Here is a 26835-nt window from a genome sequence, read left to right on the forward strand (position 1 = left end):
GGGGTGTGGAAGTGGTCTGTGGTCTCTATAGACTGGGCTTATAAGAATTTCCCATTATTCACTTTCTTCTATGTGCTCACCACTCAGAAAATCTTCCAGCTTGTCCCATATGGTACTGTTGAAGGTATCCATGTATTGTCTCGAGAAATCTCCATCTATTAGGTCCCATGATGGTATAGTGCAGGACAGTGTGGACGGTGACAAGCAGACTTCTGGGCAGGACAGTTCCCCGTTCAGTTCTGTGATTCAGTATATGGGGATACAACACCTGCACATTTCACATTTCCTCTGGCTGCAGTTTCTTCATCTAAAAAATGAAAATAGCAAGATCACCTGCTTTCTAGGTTTGTTTGAGAGCTAAAGGAAATATTTACAATGGATTTAGACCAATACCTGGCCCTACTAATGTCTTAATAAAATGGAGTTCTTGTATCTTAGCTAAAAATACTATTGAAATGTTCAAATATGAATAGGCCTCTGCTAATTTGAAAGTTCAGTGTTCAAAATACTTAATAAATTATTTAGCCATTTATCATCATCTAAAAGAGAGTGTCCAGCAGTGGATTAAAGTTTTGGAAATTCTCATTCCTGCATTAACTGTTTGCCTTTCCTGATTGTAAAAATTATGTTTAAAAAAAAGTTATTGGATGCTATAATGTGTGTGTGCTAAGTTTTCAGTTGTGTCCAACTCTTTGTGACCCCATGGACTCTAGCCAGCCAGGTTCCTCTATCCATGGGATTCTCCAGACAAGAATACTGGAGTGGCTTGCCATGCCCTCCTCCAGGGGATCTTCCTGACCCAGTGATCGATCCCACATATCTTATGTCTCCTGCATTGGCTGGCGGGTTCTTTACCACTAGTGCCACCTGGGAAGCCCATAATGTACAGAGATAGAAAGAATATAGGCATATTCCTCCAGCCTCATTTGTTTCCTCCCAGTATTTGCAGAGCCACTGGGAATAATGGTGTTTGCCTTGAAACTGTTAGATAAGTATCATTAAAAGGCTGTTCAGAATCTCTACATTTTTTTTTTACCATAATATTGTGTGATTTTAATTCTTGGACTTAATGTTCAGGAAGTTAAAATTATCCAAGTTGTTCACATGGCAAAAATATGACAGGGGACTTTGAACCTTGATCAGAAGTATTTAATTTTCTCTTCATTTTGAAAAGATGCTATTCCAAGCCACATTTCAGCCACTAAAACATCTCTGTTACAGTTTCTGTTATATTCCCCTCTGCATTTAAAAGTATTTTCCTAAAGTATGTTAAAACTAAGTATACTAAATTTAGTGCATTTTCTATATAAGTGTTATCTTTAGCAAAACCTGACTTTTTAAAGAGTAAAGTAATAAAGCCAAATACTAAGTGCGTGTTTGCAGGGAGAAGGGATCAGGGAGAAAGCTTTGGTGTTAAAAAGCTACTAAAACATTTCACAGCTTAAGGCAGTAAAGAGCACAAATTCATCTTGCGGATAGTCAGACAATTTGTGACTTGTTCTGTCTGGTTATGAGACATAGGAGGAAACTGACAATAAATCTTTCTTTATATTTCACATTTCTAGCTTGAGCATGAAGTACTATTCCTTCTCCATTCTGCGGAGTCTTGTATGTCGCCTAAAGTCTGCCTTGGGGAAGTAGTTTGAATAAATCGACCTTTATAAGACTGTCACCATTTTCCCATAAAACTGGCAAAACAAAAAGTCTTCCACATAAAGCAGAGAGGAAAGTAAGCAGTCAAGACTAACTGTAAATGTTAATATGTTTATCAGAATTCCTATAACTTTTGTTGAAGGTTGATTGAATGTTAGTGGGAATTAAGAGTCTGCTCTGCAGGGTTTTATATGGACAACTGTAAACGCCAAAGTTATAATTGAAGTCTGTGAGTGTGTGATGGATTTAAAATTATAATCCTTGTATATAAGAGGTAAATATGATCTTTATTAGGACCACAGTTGGCTTTTTATGCTGTTGGTCTGTCTTACATGTTTATACTCTGGCAGCCTTTCTGGGCATAAATCACACTGATGTTCGTTCAGTGGATTTGTGTGGGAAGGAACAGATGGTGCCTGGCACTGTTCTTGATGCGTGAGTCCATCACTGAAGAGCACAAACATTGTTTCCCTGGGAAGGACATATAGACAGAAAACATATTCATAATAAATTATTAATAAATAATAAAGTCAGTCATATTGTACTTAGAGGGTGATAAATGATGTAGAACATAAAAGCAGAGTAGAATCAGGGGACTTGCACATTGGCCATTTTAAATAAAGATCATGGTAGCCTCATTGAAAAAGTTGCATTTTCAAACAAACTGTTGAGTTAAGAAATTATCCATGCTCTGTTCAACTCAGCTAAGGCAGACTCAAGGATGGTTTTATCTTGCCTTTTAGTTTTATTGCACTTTTGTCATAACCCTGAGTCAAGGGTGAGACAAATACTTAAAAGTCATTCTTATCTAAGTCTGGTGTAATAGCTGCTTTGGAAAAAATAATGCTGTTTCAACAAGCTTCCTACTTCCTTTTTCTTTTCGTCCTCCTCCTCTTTTCCTTCTCCTCCTCCTCCTGACAGCAACATACAAATTGATGCTTCATTAATTGCATTTTTCTCTCACTATGAAAGCAACAGAGGAAAGAAAATCAATTTCTCTCAAGGTTCGTTATGAACTGCTAAGTTGCTATGTTTTCTATATAGTTTGATTCCCAGGGAACTTTAAATTGAGTTTTATAAACAGATCTGTCACTCCCCAACACAAAAATCCAGCCACCCACTTAATGTGATCATTGTAAGATTGTGAGTCAAACAGCTTGATTGTTTTTATTTTATGCCTTAAGCAGCAAATATAGTAGTGCTGCAGTATGATAAGTAGACTTTCTATAACATGGGTCTGATCCAAGGGATACCTAGAGATTTCATTTGATTTGTTTTGCCATAAATCAAATGAGTAAGTGTGGCTTTTTTTAGGTCACAAAAAACAGTTTGGATATTTATTGCAGTCTTCAGTAATTCTGGTGTTTCACTGGATAGTAAGAGTGACAAGTCTGGCTAATACCATAACACGGCTGGGAGAAAATGCAGAAGGATTGTCATGTTGAGCAGTACAGGTACACTGGAGGTAAACACACAGAAAAAGCTGCACTGTGTCAGTTGCTTTCCACCTAATATACCGTCTTCATGTTTGTGCCAACCTGTTCAAAGATCAGTAACAGAAGTGAATAGTGCTTGGTCAGAGCAACAGATTTCTTTCCAATATACAATTTACTGTTAGACGTAAATAAAAATTACCTTATTCATACACTATGGCTTTTAGATGAGTGTACAGTATGTTAAGACTAATTGGGCTCATCTCTACCTACCTGAATCTCTTTCTGAGAAGTTTATTTCCTAACAGATTAATACTATGATTTTTAGCATATTGACCTTTTATGTGTAAGGTACCACCCATCCCGATGTACATTATTAAATTCATCAGCCTTAAGAAAAACTACAACTAAATTCTGTGCTGGATGTTTACAAATTAGAAATTACTTTATGCTAACTCTTTGTAGGACTACATGAGTGTCATTTGAAAAAAATACCATATTTCATTGGTCTCTGTAAACATGATTTTCACAATAGTAATACATTATTGTTCTAGTAAATAATTATTCACTGTTCAGTGACTCAGGCTTTGTGCTATAACAAATAAGTAGATGGTTGAACTTTCACAGTACACTGTCAGAGAGCGTGGCTTTTTTTATTTTTTTGATGTAAGAACATCATAGCCTCTTACATAGAGTGTAAGAATAGCCTCATCCAACAACACGAGAGATGACTCTACACATGGACATCAGCAGATGGTCAATACTGAAATCAGATTGATTATATTCTTTTTATTATTATTATTATTATTATATTCTTTACAGCCCAAGATGGAGAAACTCTATATAGTCAGTGAAAACAAGACCTGAAGCTGACTGTGGCTCAGATCATTAGCTCCTTATTGCAAAATTCAGGCTTAAATTGAAGAAAGTAGGGGAAAATCACTAGGCCATTCAACTAAGACCTAAGTCAAATCCCTTATGATTTTAAACAGTGGAAGTGACAAATACATTCAGGGGATTAGATCTGGTAGACAAAGTGCCTGAAGAACTAGGGATAGAGATTTGTAACATTGTACAGGAGACAGTGACCAAAGCCATCCCCGAGAAAAAGAAATGCAAGATGGTAAAGTGGTTGTCTGAGGAGGCTTTACAAATAGCTGAGGAAAGAAGAGAAGCAAAAAGCAAAGGAGAAAGGGAAAGATATACACAATTGAATAAAGAAGGCCTTCTTAAACGAACAATGTGAAGAAATAGAGGAAAACAATAGAATGGGAAAGACGTCAGATTTCCTTTCAAATTTCTGCCCCATGCTAGGATTCAGAGTGTGTAGGGTTCTGTAGTTGTCCTTTAAGAGTGGGGTCTCTATTCCCCCACAGCTCTCTGGCTCTCCTGAAAGTAAGCCTCTCTGGCCTTTAAAGCCAGAGTTCCGGGGGCTCATCTTCTCATGTAGGACCCCCAGGCTAGGGAGCTGGATGTGGGACCCAGATGCGTTGCTCTTTGGGGAGAACCTCTGCACTTGTAAATTTCCTCCTGTTAGTGGGTCACCTCCCTGGGGGTGGGTCTTGCCTATACCTTGTCTCCACCACTCCTAACCATCTTGTTGTGGACTTGTTATATCTTTAGTTGTGTAGATCTTTTCTGCCCATCTTCAGGTTGTTCTCATTGATAGTTGCTCTATAGATATTTGTTAATGTTGGTGTGCTCATGGTGGGAGGTGAGCTCAGTCTTCCTACTCCATCATCTTGACCCCACCCTCCAAAATCTTTCTTTATAAGATAAAAATAAAGGCATTTTTACATTAGTAAATGGGCATATTTTCCTAAATGTAAAGCTTTAAATAGAAATTTTACTAGCATGATTTTATTAACCCCCAAATGGGCTGTATTTCTGTGGCTGAAATGAATGAGCCTTTATATAAAACCACACACAACACATTCGCCTACTCTCAGAAAGGAGTTACTAATTAAATGCATTCAAGTATTGAAAGTAATATGCTTTTCTGAAGAACACAAGACATATTATCACTGCTGTGGTATTCTGGGTGAAAATACATAATCATAATTACAATCAAAAAAGAAAAAGTTATATACCTTTCTAATTATCTTACTTCTCCATTTGATGTATTTTTTACAATAATTTCAACTAATACAGATGACTCATGGCTTTATTCTTTCTAGAATTTTCATGCAAAATGATTTTCTAAATTCTTATGAGATTAAAAAAAAAAGATACTTATTTACGTTTCTGCTTTGAATAGAGTCGTTCCTTTGTTTTTAAAGCTAGCAAGCCCATCCACTGTATGAATAACATTTACCACATGCATTCCAAATTAGTGAACTCCAAAATTATTTTTTAACGTGCTTTTTTGGCTTCTCGTTTGATATTATCAGTCCGTTTGATTTTCCTTAGTCCTGAATCAAGAATCTGAATAGACATGCTGTGTGTATGTTGTCCAGACGCGGTATGCTTGTCATCTTCATTAAGCTTAGTTTAGAATTTTCAGAAGTTCTGCACAGGGTAAGTTTTGAGTTCACTGGATTTGACTTCTGCCATTTTTTTGTAGCCTGAGTCTTGTATTCCACAAGTATAACTTTTCATCACTGTTTAAAGTGCGAGGCAACTTGGAATGGGGTGAAAGACTCTGTGAAGTTATGGGTCACAGCTACAAACAGCTGAGCACCTCGTTACCTGAGCCTGTGTCCTGTCAGCATTCTTTCGATAAGATGATGGATTGAGTGGAAAGAATGTGGGCTCTCGAGCAGACACACAGGCTTCTGAATACCAGCTAAGCCACACTCCAGATGTGCGATCTTGGGAAAATTACTTGCCCTTTCATCATCTCGGTTTTCTCATCTGTAAAGCAAGGGTAATACCTTTCTTGCAGGGATGTTTTGAAGATTAGTCATGGTGTATGTGAACCATGTGACACAAGCCTGACACTGTATCGTCATCATCTTTGCCTTTCCAAAGCCTGCTGTCTGTGATTTAAACATGCGCTATTTAGACTGTCTTCTCTGCTTCTCTTTAGCATGAACAACTACTTGCTCAGTCGTGTCCGACTCTTTGCAACCCCATGGGCTATACAGTTTGTGAAATTCTCCAGGTCAGAATACTGGAGTGGGTAGCCATTCCCTTCTCCAGGAGATCTTCCCAACCCAGGTCTCCCACATTGCAGGCAGATTCTTTACCAGCTGAGCCACAAGAGAAGCCCTGAACAACCACAGCTGGACACAAACTCTAGAGTAACTTATTTGTATACATGTGTCAGTGCATTTCACCAGTTGTGATAAAAAAAATTGTACATGGAAAAGCAGATGAATGTGTCTCGTTACAGGCATATGAATGAACCTAACTCTGTGTGCATCCCTAAGCCAACTGTGGTGTAAGTAGTCTAAATACAAACCAGTCAGCTAAAAATGTGAGTGTATGCCCTTCAATCTCTGGAGAAGGAAATGACAGCCCACTCCAGTATTCCTCCCTGGAGCATCCCATGGACAGAGGAGCCCAGTGGGCTGCAGTCCAAGGGTTGCAAAGAGTTGGATGCGACTGAGCACATGCCCTGCAACAGAAGAACAGGACAGGAGTGTAGACGTAAGATGTGATCTTAAGGTCAGGGTCTAAAAGAGGAAAACATCTAGAACTTCACCAGTATGGATAACAGAATTGCTTCAAGGACGTGGCAGGGAGAATGCTGTTTATTGGTCTGCCAGGCAATTTTGTAGTAAGAATGATTTAAATTATGTCCCTATTTTAGTTATTTTGTGAGAGTATCCCACACAGTATCCCACCATGAAGATAATGTCTTCAAATAACCTAATCTAGGGGAAATTTTTAAAATTATTTGCCACTGCACATTCTTGGCATGGTCTGTGGGTATGCAATAAAGCAAGGTCCCTAGTAAGAGTTAGGTTATAAGGGCTGGAATTGAAAGTAGTCCAAATTTAAGGGTATCACGTTAAAAAGCAGCATACTTTCCCCCCACTAATTCAAACATACCTAGTTTTTTCCTCCAGAGTTAAAATAAATCACTGTGGTTTTTTGGCATGGGTAGAAGAAAAAAAAGAAAAAAATGCAAGACTTTCACTCAGCAAATTAGCTCACACTCTGGGAAGTACTCCAGAACTTAGACCTGCTGAAGGAGCAGTGAATTCATGTCCCCCTTTAGTTCTTGGTGCCTTGGTGGGCAGCAGGCAGGCCAGGGCCCACCCACTAGTTAAGTTTTAGTGTTTTCTTTGCTGCTTTTTCATTTTTTTGGAGCATATACAATCAGGTTTGCATCATCCTCAAAGCATCATAAAACCCCTTGCTTTTCTTGTTTGTTTTCTGTTTTTATTTAAAGGAGGAAGTTTGAGCATTTACTCAAAATGTTGTTGGTCCCTTCAGAGGAGATAAAATGCATCAGCTCCTGCATGGTGCCTGGGTTTTGGAGACAATCGATCAGTGTTCATCATTTTTTCTCCCTTCTGCTTCCCTCACAGGGAGACCCCCATCCTGCACCTCCTATCACACTGTACTCCTTTCCTGAACTTAGGGGGATGGATTTCTGTCCCTCAAACTCACTGTTGCAGAGGCAAATCCATCACCCTTCCTTCTGCTGAAGATTCAAGAGCCAAGCTCAAATGTGAGCTCCACCAACCTCTGTTATGGCTTTGAGCACATTATCTAACCAGCACATCCAGACATTCTAGGTGCAAACACTTCTTCCTTTAACTCCCATGCCTTGGGTTCATTTGGCAAATAGTTTTACTTCTGTCACAGCATAATGACTGAAGTGAAGGGTTAGTTGCTCAGTCGTGTCCAACTCTTTGCAACCCCATGGACTGCAGCCCACCAGGTTCCACTGTCCATGGAATTCTTCAGGCAAGAATACTGGAGTGGGTTGCCACCCCCTTCTCCAGGGGATCTTCCTGACCCAGGGATCGAACCTGGGTCTCCCACATAATAGGCAAATTCTTGACCATCTGTGCCATTAGGTGCTCAGTAATTACTGAATGTAACAAATAAATAAAGCAAACCAATGAGTGCCTACATTTTGCCAAAGGAAGCAATTGGTGAACAAACAGATGACATCGCTGAGTCTGTTAGAGGATAAAGACAAGTAGACAGCTGCGACAGAGTGTGATCTATTGATGTGCAAGTACAGGGAGCACAAGAACACAGTGTTCGACCCACGTTTAAAGTGTTAGGGAAAAGCCCCGCAGCCAAGCTGAATCCTGAACAACAGGCATGACTTAGCAGGCCAGGGAAAGACAGGACTGTTTCTGCAAAAGTGAGAGGACCCAGCAGCACAAAGGAGAATTCGCCACATATTCCAGGATGTGGGGGGTCTCATGCAGCTGGAGTGTGCGGAGAGAGGCGAGAATGAAGGTTATGGAGAAACACATGGCCTCCCAACATGTAATCTGTGCAGACCTGTCAAAGGGTTCGCATTTGACTTTCTTCCCGGTGGAGGAAGAATGGGTGATGCTGGTGGGAAGTGACTAAAGCCTAGAGATGCTGGGACAGGAGTGTGCAGTGACTTGGAGGAGAATATAAGGTTAGGGGGAGGTGTTTTTGAGTTTTCCTGGTCATTCTTATTGTTCTAAGGTATGTGACAATATTAACTTTTTGAGTACTGTTGGGAAGGAGCTTGAAACAGAAAGCAACAGTGGTGAAGACGCAGGAAGAGATGTTCTCAAGAGAAGGCGTCGGTCGTGCGCCTGGAGAGTAGGCTCTTGGGGGGGGTGTGGCCAGATCGAGATGTGTGTGTGTGCGGGGAGGACTCTGAGGAATACGTGTGTGGGCATCTCTGTTCGCGTGCTGAGGTCTCCTGAGCCTGAGGTGGTGCTGGGAGCCCTAGAAGTTAGGTTCATTCAGTGACAGTCTGGAGGGCTGACCTCATGGGGAAGGGAAACAACAGAATATGATTCCTGCTCTCACGGTGCCTCTGTTTGGTGGTAGAGATGGGCCATTAAGCAAGGCATCCTCCAGTTGTTTGTTATGATTTTTCAGTATTATGAGGGAGATGTCAGGATACTCTGATAACTCAAGGATGAGACACAGGGGCAGGACCTGAGAAGGGGTTGTTTGAGCAGAGCTCTGAAGGACGCATCAGAACCACCTGGGGCTTCTGCACTGCAGGCCAGTTCTTTACCCGTGGAGCCACTGGGGCAGCCACCTGGGGCTTCAGCTGAAGGGAAGAGTGGAAGCAGGTGTCACCGCTCAAGGGTGACACCATCACTAAACAGACCCTGATGGCAGCGCTGTCCAGGGCTTGTGTCCTTCTGACTTTCAATTTCAGACTTGTGTTTGAAACTGCTTTTTGTTTTCTGGCTGCTGTCTCCTGATCATTTCGTGTCACTCTCCCAACCTAGTTATTTTTCTTTGAAGGCAGACTTCACGCATCTTCTCTTATTCTTCACAGCTTTTACATATGCCTTGTCCACTCCAGGTGGTTCAGTATGTGCTCACTGATTTAAATATGTAAGGTCTGTGCTTCCCCGGTGGCTCAGATGGTGAAGAATCCGCCCGCAACGCGGGAGACCTGGGTACGATCCCTGGGTTGGGAAGATCCCCTGGAGGAGGGCATGGCAACCTACTCCACTTGGTGGGCTACAGTCCACAGGGTCGCAAAGAGTCAGACACCACTGAGCGACTCAGCACACAACACAAGGTCTATGCAAGTTTTCAAAGACTTAAGGACCAACTGAGAATATACAGGGTTGCAGGGGGTCTTGACATGGTGCTGACAGTTGTGCAAATTTAAAATGGATAACTAGGTTTGCACCTAAAATCAAGGTTCAAAGATTTTCTTTTATTAAGATCAAAAAGTTTAAAATTGAAGGGATCCCTATCTAGACTGTGTAATTCCACTTTTTAAAAAGGTGAACATATTTTTAAGCTCTTCTGGATACTGTTACCTGTTAATGTACTCAAACACTCTTGAGTATGTTTCACTGAAAACAAAGATTTCTAATCTTTTTAATGGCAAGGTGGGAATTTAAATTTGAAAAGTAGAAAAGCGAAATACAAAAAATAATAATTAAAAAATAAAAAGTAGAAAAACCACCAGATAACTCCTAGCTTTTTCTTATGTACAGGTAACTCCCTAGTTTTTTCTTATGTACGACTTGACTAGAGATAATCTCTCTTGGGATGCATATGAAGTTGGATACACATTTTCAGTCTATCTCATGGATTCAGGTCAGTTGTAGGAATGTTTCTATGGTGTTTTGTTGAGGGATGAATTTCTGTTATCCTGTCTTTCAGGTCCTGTTGGAGTAGGTTTGAATGAACTGAAACGAAAGCTGCTGATCAGTGACACGCAGCACTATGGCGTCACAGTGCCCCGTAAGTTCTGTTCTGTTTGATGCTACGCATGCTGGCCCCGCACTTACACAGCATGCGTGCTGCAGGCTGGCTGCCAGCATTCACAGCTGGTCTCCACCCCAGCCTTGGGGGGGACAGAGTGACCTTAACCACATTTTACAGAGGAGGAAACTGAGGCCTGAAAGTTCAGGGGAAAGCCCCAGAGTACACAGGCAAGGTATTTGTTGATTTCAGCTTCCCTACTGAGTTTTTATGGTGAATTTTAGTACATGTATGACATTAAATTCTTACAAGTTTTCTTCTAAATAGAAGTGTATCCTACCTTCTTTAATTTCCAGAGTTTTCAACAAGCTTTAAGACCAGAAGGACCAAACTACAGAGAGCTAAAGGAGGCTTCTTGTAATATAAGTGTTTAATTACTTTTCACATTGTAGTTATTGACAAAATAGTAAAATGAGCTTTTCATGGCCATATAATCTGAACGCGGTAGGCTTCTTTTCAGTATAGAGAATAAGGTCTGTTTTTATAAACCTGGTTTTCACAAGGCATGCTTACAAATGAAACATGATCCTGGAAGCATTTTGATATTCAGAATAAATGTCATTTAATTACTTAATAATTTGTTGATATTAGGGAGACATCTAAAAGACTAGATTGAAATGTTGGCTTTTAGTAATGTTAAAAAAGAAAGTTGTTTGTATATTGCCCTTAGCAGTGTTCTCCAGTTTTGGATGAGTTTGACTTTATTTTAAAATTATAGTTTTCTGTTACCTCATTACTACATTTTTCCAAGTTATTGTTTATAATCATTTTCAGCCATAAGTTATAGGGTTGCTGATTTCTACCAACAGAGATGAAAGTAAAGGAAAAATGGAAATATGGAATTAAACAGTTTCTTTTTTTTTCCTTTAATTATGCACTACTCTCACAAAAGCTGAATTTTAATATGCAAGTCATTAGAAAATCTTGAAAAGCAATTAATAAGCTTACAGGTGAGTGAGTACAGATAAATCCTAGAGGAAAACAGATTACAAAGGAAAAAACTAATTTAATAATTTACTAGTTTCTTCATCGCCTTTGTCTTATTTTGTCCTCCCAACAGTGGTATAAGATGGTCAATATCCCCATTTCACAGAGGAGGAAACAGATAAAAAGGATACTTTGACTTACCCAGAAGTTCTGTAGGCAGTACTTGCACTTGATTTGAAACCAGGTTTCATGTTCTTCCTCCCACATAACACTACACAAGCCTCTCCAGCTCCAGATCCTCTTTACTGTAGCCCAATGAGTGTGTGTGTGCGCTAAGTCACTTCAGCCGTGTCCAACTGGTTGCAGCCCTACGAACTGTAGCCCACCGGGCTCCTCTGTCCATGGGCTTCTCCAGGCAAGAACACTAGAATGGGTTGCCATGCCCTCCTCCAGGGGATCTTCCTGACCCAGGGATTGAACCTACGTTTCTTATGTCTCCTGCATCGGCAGGTGGGTTCTTTACCACTAGCATCACCTGGAGTAAAAACTAACTTCTTTTGAAGAGGATAAATCTTAATAAGAGTGTCTATCAAATGTAACCCTCCCCAGTAGTTTTGGTATTATTCAAGGCACCTTGGACTTCCCCGGTGGTTCAGATGGTAAATAATCTGCCTGCAGTGCAGGAGACCCAGGTTCAGTCCCTGGGTAGGGAAGATTCCCTGGAGAAGGAAATGGCAACCCACTCCAGTATTCTTGCCTGGAGTATTCCATGGACAAAGGAGCCTGGTGGGCTACAGTTCATTGGGTCACAGCACCTTGGACTCGGTGTATCCATCTATTAAATTATTATCTACATCTAAAGTTGTTACAGAAATGAACATCATCCAGAAATGTTCTAGGGCTGAGACTCCCCAAAGAAATCCCTAAAGGAGTAATTATCCTTCTTAAACAGGTGTTAATGTCAAAAGATCCCCAGAACAATGTTTTCCATACTTGCCTGATAGTAAGAATCCCTTGAGGTTCCAGAGAGATTCTCCTTCTGGAGATCTGACAGAATTCTTGAAAATCTGTGTTCACAGCCAGCATCCCAGGTGATTCACTGTATTAGACATGTGTGGGAAATAAAGCCATTGTATCAAGTGTTGATGATTTAATTAATTAAGATATTTTTAAGAGTAGTTTTAGAATTTTAGATAAGTTTGGGCTCCCTTGGTGGCACTAGTGGTAAACAATCTGCCAGCTGATGGTTGGGAAGCTCCCCTGGAGGAGGAAATGGCAACCCACTCCAGTATTCTTGCCTGGAAAATCCCATGGACAAAGGAGCCTTGTGGGCTACAGTCCATGGAGTCTCAAGAGAGTCGGACACAACTGAAGCGACTTAGCACCCAGCACGTAAAAGACTTTATTAGGCAGAGTCATATGATTATTTGGAGAGAAATTGCTTTGATTATACCACCAGTGTTCTGTTTGATGTTTAACTCCATAATCTCCATTCCTACAACCCGTTTTTCATCCTTTATATTGGTGATTTTCTCTTTCTTTTTCTTCAGTGTGACTCGGCTTTTAAATTTTGTTTTCCTTTATTGTTTTCTAAAAATACTTTGTTAATTTCTGTTCTTTACTATTTTACATGTGAAAAGAATGTGTATTCTGCTGTTACTGGACGTGATGCTACGTAGACATTAACTAGACCCAGGGAGTTGGTAGTGGTGTTCAGATCACCTGTGTCGTGCTGACATTTTGTCTAGTCCTATCAACTGTTGGAAGAGGGGCACTGAAATCTCGTACTCTGGTTGTGAGATTGTCCACTTCTCCATTTAACTCAGTCCAATTTTGCTTTGTTACTATGTATGTACAAACTTAAAACTGTTACACATTTATCTTTTATCATTTTAAAATATTCTTTTTTTCCTTGAGGTATCTTATCTAAGTAGCCACTTCAGCCTTCTTATGCTTACTGTTTACATGGTATGTCATCTTCTGTTTATTCTCAACATATCCGTGTCTTTGTATTTAATGTGTCTTTCCTGTAGATTTGTAGACAGTATGTACTGGGATCTTGCTTTTTCACCCATTCTATGGCTCTCTGCCTTTTAAGAGAAATATATAGACAATTAGCATTTTTTGAATTGATGAAATGATTTAAGCCACACTTTTATTATTTGTTTTCTGTTTATTCCTTTTGTTTCTTTATTCCTTGTCTACTTTATGAGGGTGGTATTTGAATGCTCTTTAGTATTCCATTTTAATTTACCTCATGGCTCTCTGCTTATATCTCTTTGCATTGCTTTTTTACTGGTTGTTCTAGGGATTACAATATGCATATATCTGACCATTCACAGTTTAAGTAACTTTGTGATATTTCACGTAAAATATAGAAACCTTGCAATTATTTAAGTCCCTATGCCTCCACTTCTTTTTGTGTAGTTGTCAAATCTATTACATTTGCATACATTGAAAACTCCAACAGATAATACAACTTTCACTTTAAATCTGTTTTATGTATTTTAAAGAACTGAAGCAGAAAAAAGTAGACTTCTGTATTTACTCAACTATGTATTCTTCCTGATCTTTCTTCATTTCTGAAGCTATGCTTCCTTCTTAACATTTCTTTTCAGTCTGAAAAACTTCCTTGAATATTTCCTTTAGCACAGATCTGCTGATGAATTCTACTAGTTTTCCTTCATTCAAGAAAGTCTTTATTTTGCCTTTAATCCTGAAAGGTATTTTGGCCAAAGGTTTTTTTCTTTTAGTATCTTAAAGATACGATTTCATTGATGTTTTATGCATATGATAAGAAATCTGTAGTCATTGAACTCACATATCTATTGCCCGTGTGTGTACTGTGATTTTGTTTTTGTTGTTGTTGTTGTTTTCTAGATGCTTTCACGATTTTGTCTACTTTTCTTTCACTTTGACTGGTTTAGATGTGCTCTGTCCAAGCATTATTGTCTTTGAATTTTTCCTGTTTGGGATTTGTTGATTTCTGAAATTTGTAAAATGTATGTCTTTAATCAGATTTTAGCAGTTTGGGACTGTTATTTCTTCAAATACTTTTTTAAGCCTCAGTCTTTTTCAGTCTTTCTGGCATCCCCACTACACATCTGTTAGACATTTCAGTCAACATTTTCATACAGGTCTCTAGGGCTCCATTTATTTTTTTTTTTCAATTTTCTTTCTCTTGGTTGCCCAGATTTTATAATTCCTATTGATCTGTCTTCAAGTTCACTGGCTATTTTCCCTGTCATCTCCATTCTGCTATTGAGCCTATCTAGTGGTTGGTTTTTGTAAAATATATTTCAGTTCTAAAATTTCCATTGTTTTCTTCTTTATAGTTTCTATTTCTTTGCTAAGAATTCATGTTTTCATTCATTTCAGGTGTGTTTTCCGTTACCTTATGAAGCATAATTGCAGTAGTTGCTTTAAAGTCTTTGATAGTTCTAACTTCTCAGTCATTTAGGGCTGCCTTCTATTATCTTTCCCTCTGAGAAATAAATGCCCATATTTTTTCAGTTCTTGTATGTTGAATAATATAAAACTGCATTCTGGATATTATGAATGCTATGTTGTCAATAATATTCTGAAAAGTGGTAATGTTTCTATTAAGGAAGTAACCAACTAGTTTATGTTTAGACCATAAGTTTTATCTCATTTTCTATAAATTATGGTTTAAATCTCACTTCAGTTCTCTAAGCTTTGCTATGTTGGTTTGAGTCTGCCCTGTCTTGTGCAGTTAAGGGATCAGTTTGCAACTTGTGTGAATAGTGCAGATCTCAGCTCCACTCTCTATGCCTTCTGTACATTGGTTTGGGCATGTTCTGTGCTTCTACTACTTGTGGGCTAGGCTGAAGCTTGTGTATTCTAATCTTTGTTATTGTTTGTTAAGTCGTGTCAGACTTCTGCAACTGCATGAACGGTAGCCCACCGGGCTCCTCTGTCTATGGGATTTCACAGGCAAGAATACTGGAATGAGTTGCTATTTCCTCCTCCAGGGGAATCTTCCTGACCAGGGATCGAACCTGGGTCTCCTGGTTGGCAGGCAGATTCACTGTCACCAAGTCCCCTGGGAAGCCATTCTAATCTTAGTTCACGTCTTGAAACTTGGCTGGTTGGAGTCTGGGCTTCATATGCACAGCTTAGGGGTTATTCTTAGATTAGTGTTGATTTCTTCACAGAATTGGAGTATTTCCTTCTCTAGCTTTCTCCCTTCCTGGATTCCTTGCACACTCTTCAATGCACAGGGGAGTTTTCTTCCTGGTTCTTTTCACCAGAAAGTCAGGGCTTCTGTTGGAATTTAGACACACATGCCTCCATACTACTCTGCGAACGAGCCCACCCATAGGGCAAAGTGAAAGAAAGTGAAGTCGCTCAGTCTTCTCCGACTCTTTGCAACCCCATGGACTGTAGCCTACCAGGCTCCTCTGTCCATGGGATTTTCCAGGGAAGAGTACTGGAGTGGGTTGCCATTGCCTTCTCCAGGGGATCTTCCCAAGCCAGGGATCGAACCCGGGTCTCCCTCATTGCATGCAGATGCTTTACCATCTGAGCCACCAGCAGAGTCCCCCATAGGGCGAAGCTAAAGGGAAATAAAAGTTAGACTCTCCCTTACTGAGGCTGACTCTCTTCCACAGTCTGCCTGCTTTATTTGTTTTCAAAGTGTTCAAAAGTAGATGTTTTGGGCTCAGAGTTTTTAGTTGTAATCAGGAGGGATGGACTGCAGTCAGTTTTATACTTGCCACCTCAGCACTGCAATTCCTGAGGGTTTTACTTTTGTTTTTTAAAGTTAATACTGTATTTTCTGCTCCATTATAATTCAGTAGCAAATAATTAGGCAAAATTGCTAAAAAGTTTAGAAGTTCACTTGTATTTCAAGAAGATGTTTAGAATTTTGCAAAGGAGAAATGAAGAGTTCTTTGATTAGTAAAGCAAACATTAACGGCATACCCCATGTACCATGTGTAAAATAAAATAATTTCAGAGTTTACCTTTCAACCTAGTGAGCAGTTAACTTGCTTCAATAAATAAAGAATCAATAAAATGATAATAAGTGTATTACTTGCAAAAAGGGAATTTTTCCTTGAGCTTAAATACCATTTAATTAACATATTAATGCCCCTTCAGAATGATTAATGGCATAAACACAATGCAATTCAATTTTTAATCCACCTTCAAGTCAATGTAACTTTAGTATCAGTGGAAAAACGAAATTAATGGGATTCCTATATTTTATTAGCTAATGTGCTTTTTTAAGTTTTAAATCTTATTTAAGAAAAATCCTTTAATCAAATACATAATTTCTTTTTTAGTATTTCTCTTAGGGTGGCTGATGTAGATACTTTTCTGAACTCTTTTTAATTAAATCACAGATACCACCAGACCAAGAAGAAGCCAGGAGAGTGATGGTGTTGAATATATTTTCATTTCCAAGCATTTGTTTGAGACAGATGTACAAAATAACAAGTATGTGGAAGTTTTTTCAAGAATTTTCATGAAACTACTGTTTTTAAGCATGTGGCCATATATGCAGTTATAAGCAATTCCATTTGAAGTGAATTTTCACTTTTATAATAATATTTGAGACTGATAAAATATAATTCAATTAGTGGTTATTACTAATCTTTGCCTTTAACTTTTCAGTAACCTAGAGCTGTTGTGTATCTGGTTAAGTTGAATGTGTAGGGATTATTTTGAAGAGGAAGGGAATGTTGCTAGTGTATTCCTGTCATATCTTCCCACCCCACTAACTGAATCTTAACATAGAATTTGGATTGAACTTTATTTTACAAACTAGTAACTGTGTAATAGATTCCTAGATACGATCTATAGCCACTAGACCAATGGTCAGTGACAACAGCCCTGGCCCTTCGGCTTTGAGGAAAAGAATTTCCACAAAGACAGAAAGTAGTGAAGTAACTGAAGTATTTATTAAGAGGAAAAAGAGTACAGTATGATGTGCGGACAGACACGGGCGGCCTGAGAGAGTGCGTCGCTGAGCTGCACCCTCGTGGCAGTCTGAATTACTTTTATGGGGTTTTCTTCTGCGTTTCCTTTGACCAGTCATTTCGATTTGCTTGGTTCACAGTCCATATTTGGTATATCTCAGATCCTTCCTTGTGTGCACATGCATGCCTTAGCCAAGATGGATCCTACCCAAAGGCATATGGGTAGAGAACATCCCTTTACGTAACTCCCCTTTGGCCTCCAAGGAGCCTTTTTTGCACATGTATGGTCAGGGAGGTCTCCTGACTTTGAGAAATATGTCATCTGGGCAGGGCTCAGACTCCTCCCTTAATTGTCCTGCTGTTCTCCTCCTGGAGTGGCAGTCAATAGGGAATAATCTCCCAATCTCTTTACGCTGATGGGGGGTGGGGTGGGGTGGGGATGATGGGGAGTGTGGGTAGGGCCCATCTACCTCCTGCCTCAGTTCCAGCATTTGCCACATACCTCTCTCTCTCACTGGCTTTTCAAAAGTTAAATAAAAAATAATGTTAATCATCTTGCTTATACCATATCTTCTAGCAGGCCCTAAGTCTCCTACCCCCAGGTTTTCCATTTGCTTAAGGATGACTATTTTAGGCTATCAGAGAGCAATGTGTGTATTAATGCAAGATTGTGGGATTTTATTGAAACATCAAAATGCTTTTTTCATGTTTGGCACAGTGATTTTGAGTTTTTATAGCACGTGATAAGCCGTCCTGGCTCCATTAGCCACTAGCCAGTCCCTCCTCTTATGCTAAAGCTGAGCTTGGTCATTCTTTCGTGTGTAGTGAAATTTCAGTAGTTTCTATTGTTTGGTTTATTCACTGTTTTATTGCATTGCATTAGCTCTGAAAAAGAGGTGATGGAAAACATTAGAGTACTGCTGGACTAAAGTACTTCTTTCTGCTTAAGTGTAATACAAGCAAGTGTTACTGAATTGAAAAAGTAAAATAGAAGATTTTTTTTTAGAAATTGACATTCTGAAGTACTTGAACCTAGTTACTTTATTAAAAACAGTTTGAAAATTACATGTTCAGCAAAACATCTTTTATATATATGAATTATGTCTGCTATATATATGTGTATATATACATGTAATTCACAAATGATTCTAATTTCTACAGGTTTATTGAATATGGTGAATATAAAAACAACTATTATGGCACAAGTATAGACTCAGTTCGGTCTGTCCTGGCTAAAAACAAAGTTTGTTTGTTGGATGTTCAGCCTCATGTAAGTGAAGTGACCTAGTCAACACACTTCTAGCCCATCTGAGCATTTCATTATGGGGTAAATCTGAAATCTACTCACTTTTGGCATTTAGGTGCCTTTCCTAAGGTGACAAAAGCATTTAAATGTAATTTGAGAAGGCTCTGCTGAAAAAAAAAAAAAGCCAATGTTGTTAGAAGAAAGCCTGGAGATGTGTGTTTATAACTATTAGAGTCAGTGTTTGCCAAGTATAATGACTTATTTATTCTATGTATTTTATAAATAAAAATATATTACATTGTATGTAAAATGTATTCTCTTGTATGCATTATAAGTGTTCATAATTGTTGGCAATGGACATTTTGGTTCTCGGTCTTGTTTCATGGATTTTGGATCTATAATTAGCGTAGAAATGTAAAATCCTGGCAAGAGCCGTGGGCGGCTCACGGGAGTTACGGCTGCCGGGCAGAGCTCACCTGGCACCCTGGGGACTGGGTACAGGTGGACTGAGAGACCGTGGGTGAAGCAGCTCACTCTCCTGTCTCACCACAGACCACCTCCATCACCGCCCCCCCACCCCGTGCTCCTCGCTACCCGGGAGCAGTGCTGACTTAAAAGCAGGAGACTTGCCCCTGAAGGGGACTTTGAAGGCAGGATGAAAGAGAAGGGACACCTCATTCTGAGAGCAGGAGAAGGCTTAGATGGCACGGCTGGAAGATTTGCATGTAAAGAAAATTAACTCATAGTGTCTTTGGGGTATTAGATCTAAGAACTAGCTTCCTGGTATTTTTAGCTGCTTCTCCTCAAGATTGAATGATGGCATATTTCAAAGCATTTTAAAGACAGGTTGCATTCACCATTTGTCCAGAGGTATCTATCTAGTAACATTTAATTGTCAACAAATGCTTGAACAATAATATAGTGAAAGGCCTGCTAACCTTAATTTGGAAATAATTTTAAGGAATTTCCTCCTCAGAAAATTCAGTTTTACTACAAAACTTACTCCTGATATTATGAAGAAATGAAAGAAAATGTATTTCCTTCCTTGCAGACAGTGAAGCACTTAAGGACACTAGAATTTAAGCCGTTTGTGATATTTATAAAGCCTCCATCAATAGAGCGTTTGAGGGAAACAAGAAAAAATGCAAAGATTATCTCAAGCAGAGACGACCAAGGTGCTGCAAAGCCCTTTACGGTGAGTATGAGGATGCCTCACTGAAAATACATAAGCAGGAATTAAAGTCATATATGTTGTGAATGAATCTTCATATTACATTGACTCAAAGACTATTTTGTGCATTTTACACATATTACATTGACTCAAAGACTATTGTGTGCATTTTATGTATTTTATGCATACTTATAAAATTTCTGAAGGCACATGTAAAAAAACCACTGAGTTTTCAACTAGCCTTATTTTTAAAGGGGAAAATACAGGTTGGATACTATTACTCATTAATAGTCTAGATGAAGATTTAATAATTTGCCTTTTGTACCAACATCCTATATAGCATAATAAAAGAAAAAGCATCATTTGGGGTATAAGACAAATAGACTTGTATTGGTCAATTTGTATTTCTTTTGACTGTTGTTAGAAATGGCACCGGAAACTTTCACAACATTGTTGATGGGCTATACTCCAAAATAAAAGGTTTAAAAAAGAAATCACAGCTGTGGTGGGTTAATGACTGGCAGGGTCTCTGATTGTTTTTTGTTTTTAACCTTAAGACAGTGTATAATACTTTAGGATTAAGAGAATGGCAGAAGCATTTTTCCCCTCCCTCTTTTAAGTAACTCATCTTTAACCTTAGTCCATATTAATCTGTAAACTATTAATTGTGGGTATCAAATACATATGATGTTTTCTATTCCCAGTATTTTTTAAATATCTTTTTTTTCTAAACTACTGACAGTATACAACCATACTAAGTAGGTACTGTTACATGATGTTAATTACTCAGGGCTCTGGATTAAGACTAAAATTAAAATCTCTGTTGTGAAAATCTTCTGTGACCTTGAGATATTGACTCTGAAATGACTTCAGGATGTCACAGTATAAAGAATTACTGTATTATTTATTACAGTCTTTTACAATGTAAAGGTTTCTCAATGAAGATAATAAACGATAACATCGTTCAAAGGTTTAACTCACGTATATGTATATGGTCTTGCTATATAACCAACTAAAATTCTTCCTGGTTTCAAAAATGCATGAAGGACACTCATCCACTTGCACTGAAACATAGAAGGACCTGGTATACGTGTCCTTTCATAAATGTATCCAACTCTGGAAAAGTAGTTTTTCTTATACATTCCTTGCTATGAATAAATGTGGACAGTGCAGGCAAAGCATCAGGATAAAGGCTTCTACTTTAATACTGGAACATCCCTGTAATGATAAGTGACTAATTATCCTGAAAGGTGGGAGTTTTGACTCTTGTCAGAGCAGTTTTAGTTACAAGCAAATAGAGAGTATTAGAAATTACGGCTTCTGAAGAATTTACAATTAAAGAGGGTAATTTTCTTTCATGGCTGAGGTGAAATAGTGAACACAGAACAGCATTAGATAAACCAGTTGTGTAATAACTGCACTGATGTGATGAAACTGCCTGGTTAACCAGTTCTATTTAATACTTTTGTAGGAAGACGACTTTCAAGAAATGATTAAATCTGCCCAGATAATGGAGAGTCAGTATGGTCATCTTTTTGACAAAACTATAGTAAATGATGATCTTGCTGTGGCCTTCAATGAGCTGAAAACAACTTTTGACAAATTAGAGACAGATACTCATTGGGTTCCAGTGAGCTGGTTACATTCATAACTATGGGAAGTTTTTATCTTTTTTTTTTGTAGAGTGCATGATTAAATCAGTTACCATTTTGGTGGTAGGGTTTTTTTTAAATCTATATCACTGTTAGAGATGTGCAATCTTGGTTAAAATTGAATGTTGGTTTTGTATCTTTTTATAGTCTTATTTCAGACACATGTTTGAGTATAAAAATGTGCACAGTACTGTATTCTGAGCAGAGCTTTGAGCCGTCTGGCTGTCTTGAATACAAAGCTCTACCTCCAAGAGGAGGTTGAACTTTTTAGAGAAAGTCTTAGTTAGAGTATATACATGGGCGTCCAGTGCTTCTGCTGGTCTCAGACGTGGTCACTGCCTTTGCCATTTGCATGTTAGCCATTGAAGATGCTAAGTTTACAGCCTTAAGCAGCTCCAGACAAGACAGCTTAGGTGTACTTTGGGTGGATCATCATAGATGCACCTGGACCAGCAGTAAGGTGGAGTCCTCTCACTATCCCAAAAGTGCAACATTTTCTCTTACATAGACACATGTAGTCACAGTGTGTGCTCTCAAGAATCTCTCTTTAAAGGAATTACTGAAAATCTGTCTTAACCAGTGGCCTTCATGTTCTAGTTTGAGAAGGCTTTGTGAGTACATATCAGTGACTCAATGAATGTTTAATAAGGGAACGTAGGCTTTGAAAATTATTATATATGAAACTAAAAACCTTTCCTTGTTAGAATGGTGATTACATACCCAAAAGCACTGATTACAAAGGACAATTTTATTTATAAATTCTCAGACATTTCTTTCTGGACTCACCAGAAATTCTGGAGCCAGTTTTCTAACTTTGCATTTTCCCAGTAGATTACAAGAATGAATCCTATTCTAAATGTAGGTTTTACATGTTACTGATACAGTTAAAGAAAATGTGACCATTTTCTCCAATATGTGCAGTTGATCACTATATTTAAATTTCACTATAAATTGTATTTTAGAAAACTGTTCATGTAATGTTAACTTATTTCTTTGTCATCAGAATATTTCTTTACATTGACCAGATACCATCCTAATCTTGCTGTTTTTGAAGAAGTTTAAGAAAGACTCTCATATTGTAAATATATAGATGGGATCTCTCATTTTTCTTTGATACTACTGATCTTCAGCGAGTAAATTATACAGCTCAAAATACTAGAAATGTGCATAGTTGTATAAGAGAATATGCATCCCATTCTTGCCTGCAGTAAGACCCTGCCAATCAGAGCATCATAGTATCTGTGACTTTTAAACAGAAAAAAAAATATTTTTGTTGATTTCTAAAGAGAGTTTAGATGTCCTGTTTAAAGAAAAATAGTGTAGTGAAATTTTATATATTTATGAAATATTTGAAAAGCATATTTTTTTAATTATCAAATGAGGCTATTCATAAAACAAATTGTATGTAAAGATGTCATTAATTTAAAATAGTTTTTTAAATCAGGGTCAACATTCCATGTAAATATTTTGACCTTTGTACTCAGACCCACATGTGTGCTCTGTGCACATCTGATAGCATGGCTCACCAGGTTTCTTCATCCATGTGAGATTTCACGCCTGATACACACTCGCAGCTGAATAGTTAGATAACCGATGTTACCTGACAGCCTAATCCAAACAGCAAATTCTAAGTTCTAATATTCTTTTTGAACATTGATTGAAATTTCCAGTAAGTTGACTTTCTAGGAAATGAATTATAATTTAGGTAGGCCGAACTCTTTGTTCAGAAATAGAACATGGTTTGTTTTTGTTTTTTGCCTCAATTCTTTACTGTGGAGGTGGAGATCATGTGATAAAAATGGAGTCCCTTTTGGTGGTGGGGATGGTGATGGAGGTGTTAGAAAAGTATAACTGTCCAATCTCTCCCCCTTTTTACACTAGAGCTGAAAAGTATTTTTTAAAATAATGGAAAAGGGGAAATTCAGCAATTTAAAAAACCTTTCCTCAATAGTACACATATGTGGTCTTGCTAGTGACGTCTACATAGCCACCTTGATGCTTAGAAAGAGATTCAGTTCTCTTTAATTTAGTAAGGCTAGTAGCTCCATGGGCTTGGGGGTAAATGTTGCAAAGGGCCCTTGATCCTGTATTGGTGTACCCCTGGCTCCCTCTTGAGGGTGGAGAGACTGGTTCCTTAGGCAGCCTGCTCCCAAGACAATGTCAGCCACTAGTTGAGAGAACAGGAATATTTATTTTTTTAAGTCCAAATATTTAATATCCAAGATTAAGAAGATAAGTCTATATTCCCATCAATAACAAACTGGAATCTTTTTTTTTTAGGTGAAATTGAAATACCATTTTTACCATTATTTTACTTACCAGTATAGACATTATTGATATGTTTAAGGCTGACCTTCCTGGTATCATGTAATGACTGAATGTATCTAAATTGTAATAATTTAAAATTGACAAGCATATAAAGCAAAACTATGTTGTTGAATGTTTCCTGAAGATACAGATTTTTATTATTTATTTTCTTTTTGACTAGTAAGAGTTTATAAATAAAAGGAATGGAAAACCTTTGAGCATAATAAAGTATCTTCAAATTATATGTATACTTTCTTGAAGATTGCTCTTGCACTTGGTATCTACTTCACTGTTTCTGATGGTAGAACAAGTTTTCTTACACCGTGTGATTTGAACTGCCTCTGTCTAAAACAAAATTTCATATTTGTTTCAGACCTTAATTGGTTTCATCACAGTTGTTGGAGAGATGAAATCCACTAGCCTCAATCTTACCCAGTCCAGCCATTCCAAGTTGTGGAGGAAAAAATGGGATGGTTGATCCCAGCCTGTCCACGGTGGAAACACCCCATGGAGCATTACCCATGTCCTCTACCTGAGTTGGAGGTGGAAGTGAAAGTGTTAGTCACTCAGTCATGTTCAACTTTTGTGACCCCATGGACTGTAGCCTGCCAGGCTCCTCTGTCCATGGGATTCTCCAGGCAAGAATACTGGAATGGGTTGCCATTTCCTCCTGCAGGGGATCTTCCTGACCCAGGGGTTGAGCCCGTGTCTCCTACATTGGAGGCAGACTTTCTTTTTTTACCATCATCTGAGCCTATTGAAGACAAACTGCCACCTCTTACAGACAAGCTAATTAGCTTTGGCCTTGTAGCCCAGCCCTGCTTCCACTGAGAACATGACCTGTTAGGACCATGGGATCTGGAGCGATTGTTAAGTTTGGCTTTGCCTATTATTAGTTTTATGGTCTCGTTTAATCTCAGTCACTCATTTTCTGATCAAAAAATCACAGCGGTAATAATAGTGCTTACCTCATAGGCCTGTTGAATGCTGTTGACCCTGGGATGCTGCAGTCCATGGGGTCACAAAGAATCAGACACGACTGAGTGACTGAACTGACATAGGACTGTTACGGGCATAAAATGAACAAACGGATCCATGCCATGTGCTGGAACAAGCCTGGGCTATGAGTACTTAACTGATCATGAGCTTGTTTACACAGTGATCAGCCTCATATATCACACAACTTAAAAGTAGCTGTGTAAATACTCTTAATTACCACACAAATAGTTCCTCACATTAGTAAATTCACAAGGAGCTTCCTAAATAATTTCTATGACCAGTTTTCTTGTTTTGTTTTTGTTTTTTTTAAATTCCATTACTTTCAAATGATAAACCCAAATTAATTAGGTGGTCCTCAACAGGAAAGTGAACCAAGTTTTATGTTCAGCCACTGATAGGGAATATAACTGATATCAACTGAAAGAAGTGTCCCTTAACTGTATTCATGCCCTTTCCTAGGCTGCCACACCTCCTTTCCAGGTGCTTGCTCACTTGCACTTAGTTATCTGGAGGGCAAGGAATATTGTACTTTTATAACAGCTCTTATTCACATATACCTACATGGGCTACACACTGCCAGATAAAATAGTCATATTAATCATCAGACATCTGTAGGATCTGTATACAGTTTCATTTAATCCTCATAACTACGTTATATGGAGGTAGTACCTTATATGGAAATATAGTACCTTATATAGAAGTGCGGGCTTATGTGCCTTGCCTAAGGTAACAGGTGATGAGTAAGGATCAGGGTTCAATTGTGGTCAAGCTCCTCCAACACCAGGATGTTTTCACTGCACTGTGCTTGCTAGTGTTGCTATAACTTGAGCCAATTCTGGAAATAGGTGAGATTTGGTAATTAGGAGTGATTATTCATCCTTTTTATGCATAGGCAATTTACAAAGAGTTTTCTCAGAACACTGTTGCTTTAGTCAGATAGCTCTTGATTTCTCTATGCCTCTATTGTGGGCTAATCTTCAAACAGCCTGGTGTGCTGTGGTTCATGGGGTTGCAAAGAGTCAGACATGACTGGGCAACTGAACTGAACTTCAAACAATGACGATTATCAAAAGCATACAAAAAAGTTAGCATAATATGCAATTTTTCTGTTTTGTCTGAGTCCTAGTCCTTAATGACGGAGCATGATTTGTCTAATCAGTTGTGATAATCTCATCTCTGCCAGGATTGATCTGAGTTGGTCCAGCCACTCGATTCCAGGTAATGTCTGTCAGAGGAGCTGTGAGTTGAGTTGTTTCCCTGGTTTAAACAGACACCTGCATGAGATGAAAATCCTCTATGCTCCTGCCCCCATTCCTCCTGTTTGAGATGCTTCTATTACATTGTGGTGCTTAACAAGATGACAGCCAGAGTTCTAACCCTAAATCAATGGATGATAAAGGCCAATCTTAGATGAGTGAGTAGATAAAAGAAAAGATCCTAAATCCATAACATCACTGAGCTGTTGAAAAAATCCTGGGACCTCTTTCCTCTAATTACTGAATAGACAATGTTCTTTTTTTAAAATGTATTTTTAATTGAAGGATAATTTTTTTTTATAATGTTGTGTTGGCTTCTGCCAACAACAAATTGATCATGGTTGTGAGTCTACAATTTTGGTAAAGGGATATCTCTGTGACTTTTAAATTTGACCCGGGCACTAGTAATACCTGAAAGTTCTATTTGTCAGGCCCCTGCCGTGTGCCAGGCACTCTGCTTGTTAGTAGTAGGTGACCTGTTTGTGATCATCAGCTCCACTTAAACAGATAAAAGACCTAAAATAGAAATATGTTTAAATAATAATGGCTACAAAACAATATAATTACTGTACATGCTAATGAAAGCTATATAGCATAAAGTAATAACTGAGGAAAATAAAATATATTGCTGTTAGGAACCTAGATGATACCAAAACAGCTAAAGATGGAAGAAAGAAGGACAAAAACAAACATGCTTAAATATTAGTTAAAATATTTTAGGTATTTGAAGGCAATTATTTGTGGAATTGAAAGTAAATGCAAAGTGGAATCAGAGACTCCATTAAATGAGAAGACAAAAATGGTCAAACAGGTCTCTTATTACAGATTTTAATGGCATAAACTCATGTAGTAAGAGATCTTTTTTTCACCTACATCAAAAATGGACATCAACCATATTC

The 26835-nt window shown here is 38.4% G+C and overlaps 1 protein-coding gene and 1 long non-coding RNA gene across 3 annotated transcripts in view; one reads left to right on the forward strand and one right to left on the reverse strand.

The window, feature by feature from the left end:
• Positions 1–23909, forward strand: part of MPP7 (MAGUK p55 scaffold protein 7) — a 216549-nt gene extending 192640 nt beyond the window's left edge. The window contains exons 13-17 of the mRNA XM_070472173.1: positions 10335–10415; positions 16730–16823; positions 18467–18575; positions 19603–19746; positions 21194–23909. Coding sequence (XP_070328274.1) covers positions 10335–10415; positions 16730–16823; positions 18467–18575; positions 19603–19746; positions 21194–21373 — 608 coding nt within the window. The 3' untranslated portion in view covers positions 21374–23909. The remainder of the gene's footprint in view (positions 1–10334; positions 10416–16729; positions 16824–18466; positions 18576–19602; positions 19747–21193) is intronic.
• The window catches only part of LOC139036615 (uncharacterized), a 64935-nt gene continuing 50238 nt past the window's right edge, over positions 12139–26835 (reverse strand). The window contains exons 4-5 of one of the 2 annotated variants that reach the window (XR_011489436.1): positions 25370–25515; positions 12842–13453 (exon numbers count right to left, since the gene is read on the reverse strand). This is a non-coding gene — a long non-coding RNA (uncharacterized lncRNA). Of the gene's footprint in view, positions 12463–12841; positions 13454–25369; positions 25516–26835 lie in introns of those variants that run through there. The other variant, XR_011489437.1, reaches the window with a different exon arrangement.

The sequence above is a fragment of the Odocoileus virginianus genome, chromosome 9 (genome assembly GCF_023699985.2).
Source record: "Odocoileus virginianus isolate 20LAN1187 ecotype Illinois chromosome 9, Ovbor_1.2, whole genome shotgun sequence".
Lineage (NCBI taxonomy): Eukaryota > Metazoa > Chordata > Mammalia > Artiodactyla > Cervidae > Odocoileus > Odocoileus virginianus.